This window comes from Rhinolophus hipposideros (assembly GCF_964194185.1).
Source record: "Rhinolophus hipposideros genome assembly, chromosome: 11".
NCBI lineage: Eukaryota > Metazoa > Chordata > Mammalia > Chiroptera > Rhinolophidae > Rhinolophus > Rhinolophus hipposideros.
Genome location: NC_138057.1, coordinates 80000166 through 80012646, shown reverse-complemented (window position 1 = coordinate 80012646; position 12481 = coordinate 80000166). Strand labels below are relative to the sequence as shown.

Genomic DNA, 12481 nt, shown 5'->3' with positions numbered 1-12481 from the left:
TATTCTCCTTAACTACTGTCAGTTTATTTACTGAAGATGCTAAGGACACTGGAGTGGGTGACAGAAAACTCCCCTGCGTCTCAGGACCCTGAGATGTTTTTTTCTTCTCAGGAGTAGCAGATGGAATTTACAGACTGTAACTATGTTTCATTGTTCTTAAAAGAAAATAGTGATTTAGTTCTCTCTGCCCCTACCTAGAGTGAGTCTGCATATGCAAATGGAGTCCAGTTATCAGGACCACTTTGTAAATAGTCATTTCTTTTCCAGCTCGTTTGCCATTTCGGCATTATCATACACCAATTCTATTATTTCTGAGCTCTTCTCTGATCTGTTGTTAAATCTGTCTGATGTTGTGTATTTCTGTACTAGTTCCACAATTTTTTTAATAACCTCAAGTATATTTAAATTTAAGAATAATTCATCTAGTATCGTATTTTTAAGATGTCTTAAGGCTTAGAAATCATACTGCTAATACTTCCAGTATCTCATTCAAGTCAAAATAGGAAATGGACAGACACTTGTGTCCCTTTGATAGTAATCATGCCCTGCAGTCACGACTTGAAAGCACAGGTGTTTTCTTTACTGTTTTTAATGGGAACCGCTTTTGTGCCAGGTCCCCTGTGTTGGGAAGAGCGGGAGAAAGCGTTGTGACTCTGCAGAGGTCAAGTAGCCCAAGAAAACCTCAAGAAGGCTGCCTGCGTCTCACCCACACTGGTACGCTCAGTCATTCTGTGGAAAGAAGTAACTTCTTTTTCTTTTTCCCCCCTTTTTATTGTCTAGATTTCTGGCAAGTTTGCAGAGATTGAATGTCACCATTACACGGGCCAAGTACAGTCTCTTTATCCTCGGACATTTGAGGACCCTGATGGTAGGTAATTCTTGGGGACCAGAGAGCTCACCAGTTTACCCATTGTTACTGATACTGGGCCGAGGTTTAGTTTTTATTTTCCATCGACATGGAAGTGGTTTCAGGGATCCACTAAGTAATGAGCCTCTTCCCCCAGGTGTGTGTCCTCCAGCAACTTCTTCCTGGAGCTTTTATCCAGGGAAACCTCTCCCCCTGTGTCAGCCTGGGCCTGTGTCCCCCGTGTGCTCTCAAGGTGACCTTTAAGAGAGTTTGTTTGCATCCTGGATTGTGCGGATGACGTGTCAGTCCATACGGGTGAAGGAAAGTGCTTGAACAGTGCCTGGCACTTTGTTAACACTAGTAAATGTGCTGTTGTTGGCCTGGCCTCACTCCCAGCGAGGGAGTGTGCGGGCGTGTCTCTGTTGCGGCACTTAGAGCAGTGCTGCGCCTGTCACTCGGAAGCGGGTGGCATCAGAGCTCCTGTCAGGACAGATGCTCCTCCAGAAGAGGTGGCCAGGGTCCCTCTTCGTTAGACAGTGGTCCAGCTTAATGTGGTGTTACTACAACTACGTAAAGCCTGTATTTGCTACCTGTCGCATTCAGGCAGTAGCTTGCGGTTGTCCTCATTTCTCTACCTGACAACGTCATGGGTTATCTTAGGAGAGGAGCCAGGCTTGGTAGACCTTTCCCGTTGGGGTTAGTACCACCAGGGGGCGTCCAAGTGCAGTCTTCCTCATTCAGCTCTCAGGTCTCTGGTCTTCAGTTTTGTTTGTGTGCCCCGGGAAGAATTTTAAAAGCTGTGTACCCCCAATTTTTAAGTTTAAGTATTGCTGAAGACTTTGTTTCTAATGTATTATAAATACTGACCTTTAAAATAGAGCTTTTATTTTAATTTTATTGATTTTTTAGAAGGAATAAAATTTTATGTATCTCAAAGTTACATACTAGGAGAATGAAAGTATAAAGGTAATTAGCTTATTCAGGATTGTTTCTACAACTGGTCAGGATAGGTATTTTTTTCCTCCCTCAGCTTTTTAGTCTGCATATGCAATGGAGTCCAGTTATCAGGACCACTTTGTAAATACTGACATTCAGTGTTGTTTTATATTAGTTTCAGATGTACAGCGTAGTGGTTAGATAGACATTTATGTAATTTACGAAGTTCTCGCCTTGACTAGTCTAGTACCCACCTGGCACCATACATACTAATTACAGTATTATTGACTATATTCCCTATGCTTTACTTTACATCCCCGTGACTGTTTTGTAACTACCAATTTGTACTTCTTAATCCCTTTTTTCATCCTGCCCCCAGCCCCCTCCCATCTGGCAGTCATCACTTTGTTCCCTTCCTCTGTGAGTCTGTTTCTGTTTTGTTTGTTCATTTACTTTGTTCTTTAGATTCCACATATAATTGAGATTGTATGGTGTTTGTCTTTCTCTGTCTGACTTATTTCACTTAGCATCATACTCTCTCTGAGTCCATCCATGTTGTTGCAGATGGTAAGATTTTTTTCTTTTTTATGGCCAAGTAATATTCTGTTACACATGTACCACTTCTTTATCCAGTCGTCTATTGATGGACGCTTAGGTTGCTTCCATATCTTGGCTATTGTAAATAATGCTGCAACGAATATAGGGGTGCATGTATCTTTTTGAATTAGTGTTTTGGATTTCCTTGGATTGATAGCCAGGAGTGGAATTGCTGGGTCATGAGGTAGTTCTATTTTTAATTTTTTGGGGAACCTCCATACTGTTTTCCATAGTGGCTGCACCAATTTACAATGTCACCAACAGTGCGCCGGGGTTCCCTTTTCTCCACATCCTCGCCATCACTTGTTGTTTGTTGATTTATTGATGACAGCCATTCTGACGGGTGTGAGGTGGTATCTCATTGTGGTTTTAATTTGCATTTCTCTGATGATTATTGAAGTTGAGCATTTTTTCATATATCTGTTGGCAATTTGTATGTCCTCTTTGGAGAAATGTGTATTCAGGTCCTCTGCCCATTTTTTAATTGCATTGTTAGTTTTTTGGGTGTTAAGTTGCATGAGTTCTTTATAGATTTTGGATATTAACCCCTTATTGGATGTGTCATTGGTGAATATCTTCTCCCATTCAGTAAGCTGTCTTTCCATTTTGTTGGTTTCCTTTGCTGTGAAAAAACTTCTTAGCTTGATATAGTTCTGTTTTCTTATTCCCTTGCCCAAGGAGATAGATCAGAAAAAAATATAACTAAGAGTAGTGTCAGAGAGTTTACTGCCTATGTTTCTTGTAGGACTTTTCTGGTTTCAGGTTTTACATTTAAGTCTTGAATCCATAAAATAAAGCTTTTAAAAATAAATTATTACATCACTCTTAAATACATCCAATGGAATAGAGATCAGTATTATTCTTTCTGTTCTTTGAAATTGAACTTCCATTCGTACTTGCTGAGGATAAAATTCAGTGAGGTAATATATTTTTATAATTGAAAGCCTGCCTGTTAACCTCACTATTATGCTTCTCTGCTACAAAAATTTATGTATAAATTGAAAGTTCTAAATGTTTTCATAACGATTTTGGGAGATTGTGTGAGGGGTGTACGGAACCTCTCCGTACTGTTTTTTGCAACTTCCTGTCAATCTACAGTTACCTCAAAATAAGTTTTTTTTTTAAAAATTAGTTTTCCTGTGACCATAAGGATCTGAGTATTAAAAAATGATTTCTTGTCACTTGAATAATCTATTACAATTATTATTTTTATACAGTTGAATTTTGATAATGTTTAAACCTGAAAAGTAGAATGTGATTAGAGCCGTGTTTCTCAGCGGCACCCTGATTACAGGAGTCCTCGTGGGCGCCTCTATTTTTACTGCTCTCTTCATTTGGCTCCCAGTTTTCACATGCTCTGACAGTGCCCCTTGTGGTCAGACTTGAGATGGACGAGAGTCCTTGTGACTGGAAGGATGAAGTGAAGGGGCAAGAAAGCCCCAGGAGGGCACAGGAAGCTGAGTTTGGAAGTTGAAAATTGATTTCCGTTCGCCGTTCCGCATCCTCCTTAGAAAGTCTTTGTGAGTCCCCAGGCCACACTGACACAAATTTGAAAACCATGGGCCTCTAGTTGTGACACTCTCCTCGTTCTAGGAACCCAGGCTCCAAAAAGAGAAAGAATAGAATAGAAAAACTCCCGATTTATCGTTTGGGCTTTCACACTTACTTTTGTTGTCCTTGGGGTTTTTTGGAGGGCGGGGGTTTCTTTAGCTCAGTTTCCCTTAGGAAATGGAATTAATGGTTAAGGCATTTGGTTTCCTCTGAGAAACCAGCACTCACAGCGCTTTCAAAGCTGTTTGTGTGTGATCTCAGGATTGGGTTCAACACCAAGTTCAGGTGCAGTTGATGTGGCAGAAATGGCAGCAGGGCCGTCTGCTTCCCTTCTGTGTTTTAGCCACAGGGTAGGAATCTCTAGAGCTTTCCTGACGGAGGTGGAGATCCAGGCCACGGAGCTGGGGCTGCTTCCGTGGGCCTGTCTGGTGTGTGCCGGTCACTGCACTTTATTTACGTGGCTTCCTTGAAGCCTAACAGAAACCCCAGGAAGTCACCATAGTTTGTCAAATTCAAGAAGCCATTAATTATAACGTGCATTGTCATTTTATATACTACTGTTAAACAGTGACATGACACTTTATTTTCACCTAGAATTTTTGTTTTATATTTATTGAAAGAACTCTTTTAGGCTTGTTTAGACAGATTTCATCCTGTCACTTGCGTTCATACATAAAAGAAAATACAGATAAACTGAATAGGTTAAAATCCTGCTAAAAGTATTCCAATTTCAGTATCTAGCACTGCTGAATTATTTGCCAGTTCAAGGGCACGTGTCCCTGTTCATACATGTACGTCCCCTGTGCGGGCAGAAGGGTTGGTGCCCCAGCATGCTCTGTTTCCTGGGTTTTCTTCCAACCCCTGCCTCCATTCTCCAAGTCTTAATGCTGGTGGTACTTTTCTTGTCTCATCAGAAGATGTCCGGGGACAGGTTTTCAGGCAAGAGTCGGGATGCATTTTTTTTAATGGTTTATTAGCTAAAAGTCAGGGGGGTGTAGTGTAGTTGCCTAGCTGTGAAATCCCCAGGATTAAGGTCACAAACTGCTTCCCAGCCAAGAGCCACCCCGCATTCAGAGATGGGAAGATGGGAAGCCAGTGTGCATTCAGAATCAATTAAATGAAACTTTCCTATTTTATGGATGAGGAACCAGGCTCAGAAAGGTCAGGTGACTTGGTCACACAGCAAGGAGGTGCTCGTGGGTGGCCTCACCCCCACCTCACCCACCCTGGGGGATGGCAGCCTAGCACGGGCCATCCTCTTCCTTCTCTTTCCTTTGATCTGTGTCTTTTTGTTTCTCCTTCATGCTCACTCTTTTTTCTTTCTAAAGTGTCCCAGGTTCTGAAGGTTATAAAGAAGCAATTTATTGTTGAGGAAACTAGGAAAGGGAAGAGAGGTGAGGTGTGTGCAGTTGGGTTAGTGACTTGACTTTTTCCTCAGAAGTGCTGTCTGCACCTTCAGCTCCTCTAGAAAAGAGACAGAACGCGGCACTGTATCTGGAGTCGTATTTCAGAGGATTAAGATGATTTAGCCCTTTGGCATTTGGGAGACCGTTGGGAATTTGATGAAAGCAAGCTATGAACCTTTTTCTGGAACAGTCACATGCACTTAAAAGTTAGGACTTTCTGAAGCCAAGCCGTTCTGTTCCAGAAGGTTAGCCTTCCAAGAGACAGGCAAGACTCTAGATAAGCAACATCCAGGGAACGTTCTGGGATGACGGAGCTGTTGTGGTCTGTACTGCCCAGGACACTCACCTCCGGTTACCTGTGGCTGAGCAGTGTGGTGTGGCTGGTGCAGTTGAATTGTTAATTCTGTTTCATTTTAATTAATTGGAATGTAAGGAGCGACACGAGGTTGCATCGGCTGCTTGCTTACAGCCGGTGACTTTTCTAGTGCCGTGGCTTTGTCGTTCTGTACTCTGACTTTTCCTCTCAGCCCTGCCTAACAAGGTACCAGATTCTTGAGAACCTACTCGGGAACGTATGTGTCTCATTTCTTCAGAAATGAGGCTAGAGCTTCCTGCTCCCCAAGCACCTGAGTGTTTCTTTGGGGTATAATTGTTTCTCCCTTCTTGTTTCAAGGAGAATCAGCATTGGAACCACCTGATTCAGGATGCGCAAAGGCGCGGGGCCATTATCAAGACCTGCGACAAAAACTACAAACACGACGCCGTGAAGATTCTGAAGCTGAAGCCCATACTCCAGAGAAGCCTGACTCACCCCCCCAGCACCTCCCCAGAAGTGCCCAGGTCCCCGGGCAGCTTGCCCGGCAACAAGCCAGACGCTGAACTTGCCAAGATGTCTTTTACTTCTTCCCTGTGCCACACCCCCTCGGACTCCAAAGAAGCCGCTGTCAGTGCTGCTGCAAAGGACCCAGAAAGGCCTCCCGCTAAGGACCAGCTCCGGGACCCGCGGCTGCTGAGGAGGCTGGGCCTGAGCCCCGAAGGCCCAGCGAGGTGCCTCAGGGATCCACAGCCCTCTATCCCCCAGTGTCCGGCAGCAGCACCGCCCTCGGGAGAGCCGGGCTTCCCTGTGAGCCCCCAGGCGCTGGGCAGCCTCGCGGAGCCGCCCCCTGCCCCAGGGAGCAGCCACCGGCCTCCCGAGCCGTGCGAACCTCCAGCTGTTGGCACGGAGGCCGCCACAGACCCAAGGAAATGTGACCAGGCAGGGGAGCCCAGCCACCGGAGAGACACTAGGGCTTTCAGTGAGGGGGACCGGGAGCAGTGGAGCCAGCCCCCCAAGAGGAACTCGGGCTGGGACAGCGAGGCCCCAGATGACGAGGACAGCAGTGGTTCAAAGAAAAGAAAGCTTTTGTAGGTGCCGTGGCCTGTCAGCCACAGCGTTGTGCACATGAAGCTGACTGGCTGCTAGCACCGTCCAGATTAGATGATTTTCTTCTTGAAGTTTGTGTGCTGTTGGAAAACATGGGAAATGTGTGCAAACCCCTGGGCCTGTTGGTCGTCTTCAGTATTTTCCCCCCTTAAATCAGTTGCAAAATCTCAGGGGTGTAAAGGCCTGGAGTGCCAGACAATGCCGTGGATCTCTCGTTCTCCTGTGGCCGATCCGAGCCATGTGAATGTTTAAAAGTTGGAATGTATATTTGTATAGCATATAACAAAATCCTTTTCAAATTTAATCTAGTAAACTGCTATTCTTTCCCCTCCTTAAAATATTAGTCATTTTCACCAGAACAAACTTTATATTTAAAAAGACAAAACCAGGAGGAAGACAGGTCTTTCCAGCCATTGTTCCGGCGAGACTGATCTCTGACAGCCCAGTCAGCAGGCGGGCGGCTCAGACGTCTCTAGTTCCAGTTAAGAAAAGTCTCTAGTTCCAGTTAAGAAAACGGAGTGTCCTGGGGAGTGGGAAGCAGTTATGTTAGGTCAAGTTCTGCAGCTGCACTTACCCAAGGCAGCTTGGCAACGGGCAGGCGTGTCCATCCACCTGTCTTAGTAAGCATGTCGTTCTCTAGCTACACTTCTCACTCTTCGTAAAACAGAGGCTGTGAAATGAAGGAGTAGCTCTTGAATTCTCACCCATGCCCCCAGCAAGCGGTAAGCTTCCTGTAACGGGCGGGTGGCGAAGCAGCCCAGCGGTTGCCCCCGCTGGCTGAGTACGGCCCACCTCGGTTTGCTTGTGCAAGCTGCCCACTGGCGGGAGGGCCCAGCTCATCCATTAGTTCTAGGTAGAGCCTGGTCAGTGCCACGTTATCACCTTCCCAGGGGATTCTGGTCACCAGGCAGCTTGGGAACCAGGAGGGCAGGTGGACATAGGATTGTAGGCAGGAAAGAGACACCCTTGGAAAAGAGAAGGGCGAGTGCTTCGAGCTCAGCACCTGGGAGAGAGCTGACAGGTCCCTGGGATCTCAGGAAACCATCTTCCCTGATGGGAACACTGCTGTCCTCGAGGGGCTTGTGCTTGTGTGAAGGGAGCATGACCGTGCTGAGCGCGGCTTTCAGATGTGGACGAGGGAGGCGCTGCCATCGCAGAGCCCAGTTCTCCAGACGCGCGCACAGCGCATGCCAGGTGTGGCGGGCGTGCGCGCACGGGAGGGACAGTTGGCAGAACCAGCTCTGTGGTGAAGGCGGTGCAGCCCACGAGCTACCCCGAAGCCGAACATGCGCCATTTGAAATTTCCTTTGTCCTTTGCTTTTTGAGCAAAAAGGGCTTGTGTTAGTCAGAAACCCTAATGGAAGTAGATGAGGAAGAGCTCGTAAAAACGTGTCTAGTGGCCAACAGTTTAAACATCCTACTTCTTCAATGCCCATGTCCCTCTCACTGATGCTGCAGGAGCACGTGTGTCACTCCTGTTGGTGGGTGGAGACTTGGTCCTTGGCCACGTTAGCTGAGGAAGTGCAGGGGTCAAGGTCCCACAAGCTTCCTGCGTGTGCCTCAGGCAGGAAAGCTCATTCATTGTTACTTTCAGTTACTTTCCCGCTCTCTCGGTAAAATGCTCAGTTTAGCAGATACGTGGAGTGGTGACAGTGTCGTCTAAAAACGCGTAAGTCTGTGAAGGAGATGTGGCCTTTCTCCCACGCGGCTCGTACAACACCCGAGCAGTCTTATTGCCAGTTAAGTTCCATGCCCGTTCTCCCTCGTTCTGTTCACCTTTCGTTCACCTGGTCTGATTATGCAAGCATTAGGAGGAGCCCTGCATAACCCTTTCTCAGGAGCAAGCCTGTCCCCACAGCCTCCCCCAGTAGAATTCAGGCATAGCTGACCTCGCATTTGAAACTGTTTGTTGTTCCGGTTGGTAAAAGTACTTACATAAAGCATTGCATACATAAGTGTGGCATTTCTTGACGTGGCTGTCATAGCAGTGTCGTTGATTGGTAGTTAATCCTGCTGCAAGGTGACAAATGGCAGTTGGCTTCGTCTGTGCCGTGGCATTGGAAAAAAGTGCCCTGTCATCTTTCAATATTAGTTCTTCCAACACGAATATATTCTACTTATTTTTGCTTCTTTGTATATGATTTGCCTTGGATTTATTGTGTACGGTTTATTTAGCTATGTTTTCATGATAATCAGGAGCACATTAGATAAGTACATGTGAACATTCTGCAAATGTTTTGTAACAAAAATATACTATTTTCTAAAATTAATCGTGTGTATTGATAATTTTTTGCTGTAGCTTGACTCTATGCTCTGAATAATTCATAGCTGGGATTTGGCAAACAGTAGGTCTGTTGTCTTTGTTAAAACCTAACTTTTAAGGAAAAATGGTAGAACTACCAAGTGGAAACCAACCTGACATGGCTACTGAATGGTAAACCAACCTGACATGTTATTGAACTTAAGGTGCAGTGCATTTGCCAGGTTACCCATTTTGTCAGCCATTTGATTTGTTGTTGGGGGGTTTGCTTTTATCGGGCTTATTATCCAGCCCCCACCCCACCTCTCCTTGCTTCCCAGTGCTCTTTGGAATCTTATCTATAAGGTAAATCGGGTGCTTTGTTGCCAACCATGGTGGTGTTAGATGGTGGAATTTGGTCCAACAGAAATACGTGTTCATCATTAGGCTGAGACTGGGGAGGGCTGACGGAGAAGGGACAAGTGAACGGTGACACATGAAAGGAGCCTCCAGGGGCAGCAGTGGCGGGGCAGAGTGTAGACGTCCGGGCCGGGCTAACTGCTGGTGGGTACAGACGTGGAAGGTGACTCCAGAAGCAGTGCCTCCGGGGTGGCGTGTGCCTTAGCCATGCCGGCATGTTCGCAGGCCTCAGGTGAGCGGGCACCGAACTCTTGCTCATTCCGGACACAAATGTCCCGGGAGGGTAAAAGGACGTGTTCGGGGGTTAGATGCCTAATAAATCCACCAGTGACCTGAGGAGAGATGGTGCTCTGCAACAGCCGTTTCCTCTGTGGGGTTCACTGCTGCTGCCACGGTAGCAATGTCCTACTGACCTACTCAACACATGCAGTCACCACTGCCTCCTGGGTTTCACCATTCATTGTTTGCAGAATAAATAATCAGGGAGCAAACTAAAATTTAGCTTCAGTGTAAGAATTTACAGCGTCGCGCAGCACCATAGAGACAGTCTGTGCACAGGGCATAGCTCCATTACTCTTCAAGGACCTGAGTTACCGTCGCCCTGTCCTGTACAGAAGGCACTTGCCAAGTCACATGGCATAACGTGCCCACAAATGGGGAGTTCACAGCCGTGGGAGGCGGTCCCCTGTGCGTGCTGGCGTTCATCACAATACCTGGTGTGAGCCTGCTGGCCTCTGGACTCCCTCCCATCCATGGTGTCTTGAAGTCCATGATGTACAGACGGTCACCGTCACCATTGTATCGATGTTAGAATACAGGGGCGTGTCGCTGACATGACTTGCCCTGGTGATGAAGCTAAGAACAGGAAAGGCGTAGTTCTCGTGACCCAGAGCCCTGCTTATAACCACTACAATAGGTACCAGTGAGAGCCACGCAGCCGCAGAAACGGGGCAAGGGAGGCAGCTGGTATTAACCTGAAAGGAAGCAGGTCCGCCTTAGCTCCGCCTTTGCGTTGGCCATGGACAGTTCACAGCCCCCATTGGCCACACTTCCTTTTCCTGAAAACCCTGTTTGGGGTTTGAATTCTCTTCTGAGTCTTTCCACCAATAAGTTCTAAAATTCCAGGCCCCAATCCCTGAGGTTCTGGAGAGAAAGAGGCTATAAGTCTTAACCTGTTCCGGCTGCTACAACAAAAGACCAGAGACTGGGCAGCTTATCATCAAGTCCTCGCTCCCAGTTCTGGAGGCTGGAGTCCCAGATCAGGGCGCCAGCAGATTCAGCATCTGCTGACGGTCGTCTTCTCCTGTGTGCTCACATGGCAGAAGGCCGAGGGAGCTCTCTGGGGCCTCTTGTACAAGGGCACTAACCCCATTCACAGGGCTCCACCCTCATCACCTCCCGAAGACCCCAAATAACCATCACCTTGGGGGTAGGATTTCAACATACGAAACGGGTCGGGGGACACACACAAACATCCAGTCCCATTGTAGTTTGTAAGTTGTCACCTTGGGTAGGCTGCCTTCCCAGAGTTCCCTTGTGTTTTCTTCAGGATGGGCCACAAGAGAGACTGAGATTTGGAGGCCAGAAACGAAAACAGCCCCATTGTTAGCCTCTGCAGGTTGGGCCAGAGGCACAAGGTGCTTAGAGCTGATGCCTGTTGTCACTTCCCTGCTGCTTGTTGGTGTGGGGCTGCAGCCAGGCCAGCAGCAGGGGCCTCCTTCCCATCTCATTCTTCAGCTTCTCCCATGCCCTAGCCAAGTGGATGTTTGGCTTCACGACAGGTCACTCACAGCTGCAAAGGTGCAGGCAGGTTGGCATGGTTCCAGCCACCGCTACAGGGTCCAACTTGTCCCTGCTCTCTTTACATCCATCTTCCTTCCCCAACTGCCTGCTGACGTCAAGCTCCAACATGAGACGTGACGATGACAGACTACGGGTGTTTAACCAACTCCACTGCCCGAAACCAATATATTTATTGTTTACAGTGGTTCTGTTTCATTGACCGAACTTTCACGGACATGGGGTACACTGGTCCCTCCTAGTATTCTCATACTCACGTAGTCCCCTCCTACAGTGAACAAGGCTGATGTGTGACCACGTGGGTAGCGTGGAGGTGATGGCGTGAGTGACTGCGGAGGCCAGGCGTGCTCTCTCGGATCATTTGCTCTGAGGAAACCAGCTGCCACGCTGGAGGACAGTCAGGAATCTCTGTGGGGAGAGGTCCGTGTGAGGAGAGATCCACATGGGGACGGCCTGAGGCCCCCCGCCAACAGCCAGCCAGCACCAGCATGGGCAATGGGTGCGCCATCTTGGAAGTGGCCCTCCAGCCCCAGTCCAGCCTTCCGATGGTGCAGCCCCGGCCGACACCTTGACTGCAACTGTGAGACCAAGTCAGAACCACTGAGCTAAGCTGCACTGCAATTCCTGACACAGAACCCGCGTGAGCAAATGATGGGGCCCAAGACCCCCCCGGTCAGTGCAGGTGGTTGTACAGTGTGACGCTGGGCACGTAAGTGGACGTTCTAGCCTGAGAGTCAGAGGAGGCTGAGGGCGTAGGGAGGAGCAGAAGTTGGCATTTCAGACAAAACCTGGAAGCTCCAATGAAGAAAGAGCTCGGCTAAGTCTGAGAACCCACTAGTGGGGCTAGAAATGAGGCCGAGGCCAGTGGCTGAGGAAGGCAGATCCTGCAGGGCCTTGGAGGCCCGAGAGAAATGGAGTCTTATCCTAAGGGCAGTAGGGAGCCCCTGAAAATGTAAGCAAGGGAGAGAAGAGGTTGAGACTCCAAGCAAAAGTCATAATGAGCACTGAAAGCCCAGCGACAAGTGTAGTTGACCAATATATGCCAGTGGGATGTGAGACGTGGCCAGTGAGCCCCCTGCCCAGGATCTCCCATGTTTCTGAGCTCCTCCAGCTCTGCTCAGAGGCCCTGTTGCCTGCATCTCAGGTTGGTGCACAATCGCCCAAACACACAGCCAGACAAAGAGCCTGTAGATTGCAGTTGCGCCTGCCTTGCCCCATCTTGGTGGCGTAGGTCATGAAAGGCTTTATTTCCAGTTACTTGG

The 12481-nt window shown here is 47.9% G+C and overlaps 1 protein-coding gene across 8 annotated transcripts in view; it reads left to right on the top strand.

The window, feature by feature from the left end:
- The window catches only part of SETX (senataxin), a 60050-nt gene extending 51021 nt beyond the window's left edge, over positions 1-9029 (top strand). For 6 of the 8 annotated variants that reach the window (XM_081065922.1, XM_081065921.1, XM_081065920.1 and 3 more), the window contains 2 exons: positions 781-868; positions 6011-9022. In XM_081065922.1, the coding sequence (XP_080922048.1) occupies positions 781-868; positions 6011-6745 (823 nt within the window). In that variant the 3' untranslated portion in view covers positions 6746-9022. Of the gene's footprint in view, positions 1-780; positions 869-6010 lie in introns of all 8 variants that reach the window. The other 2 variants (XM_081065923.1, XM_081065919.1) reach the window with 1 other exon arrangement.
- Positions 9030-12481: the final 3452 nt, after the last annotated feature.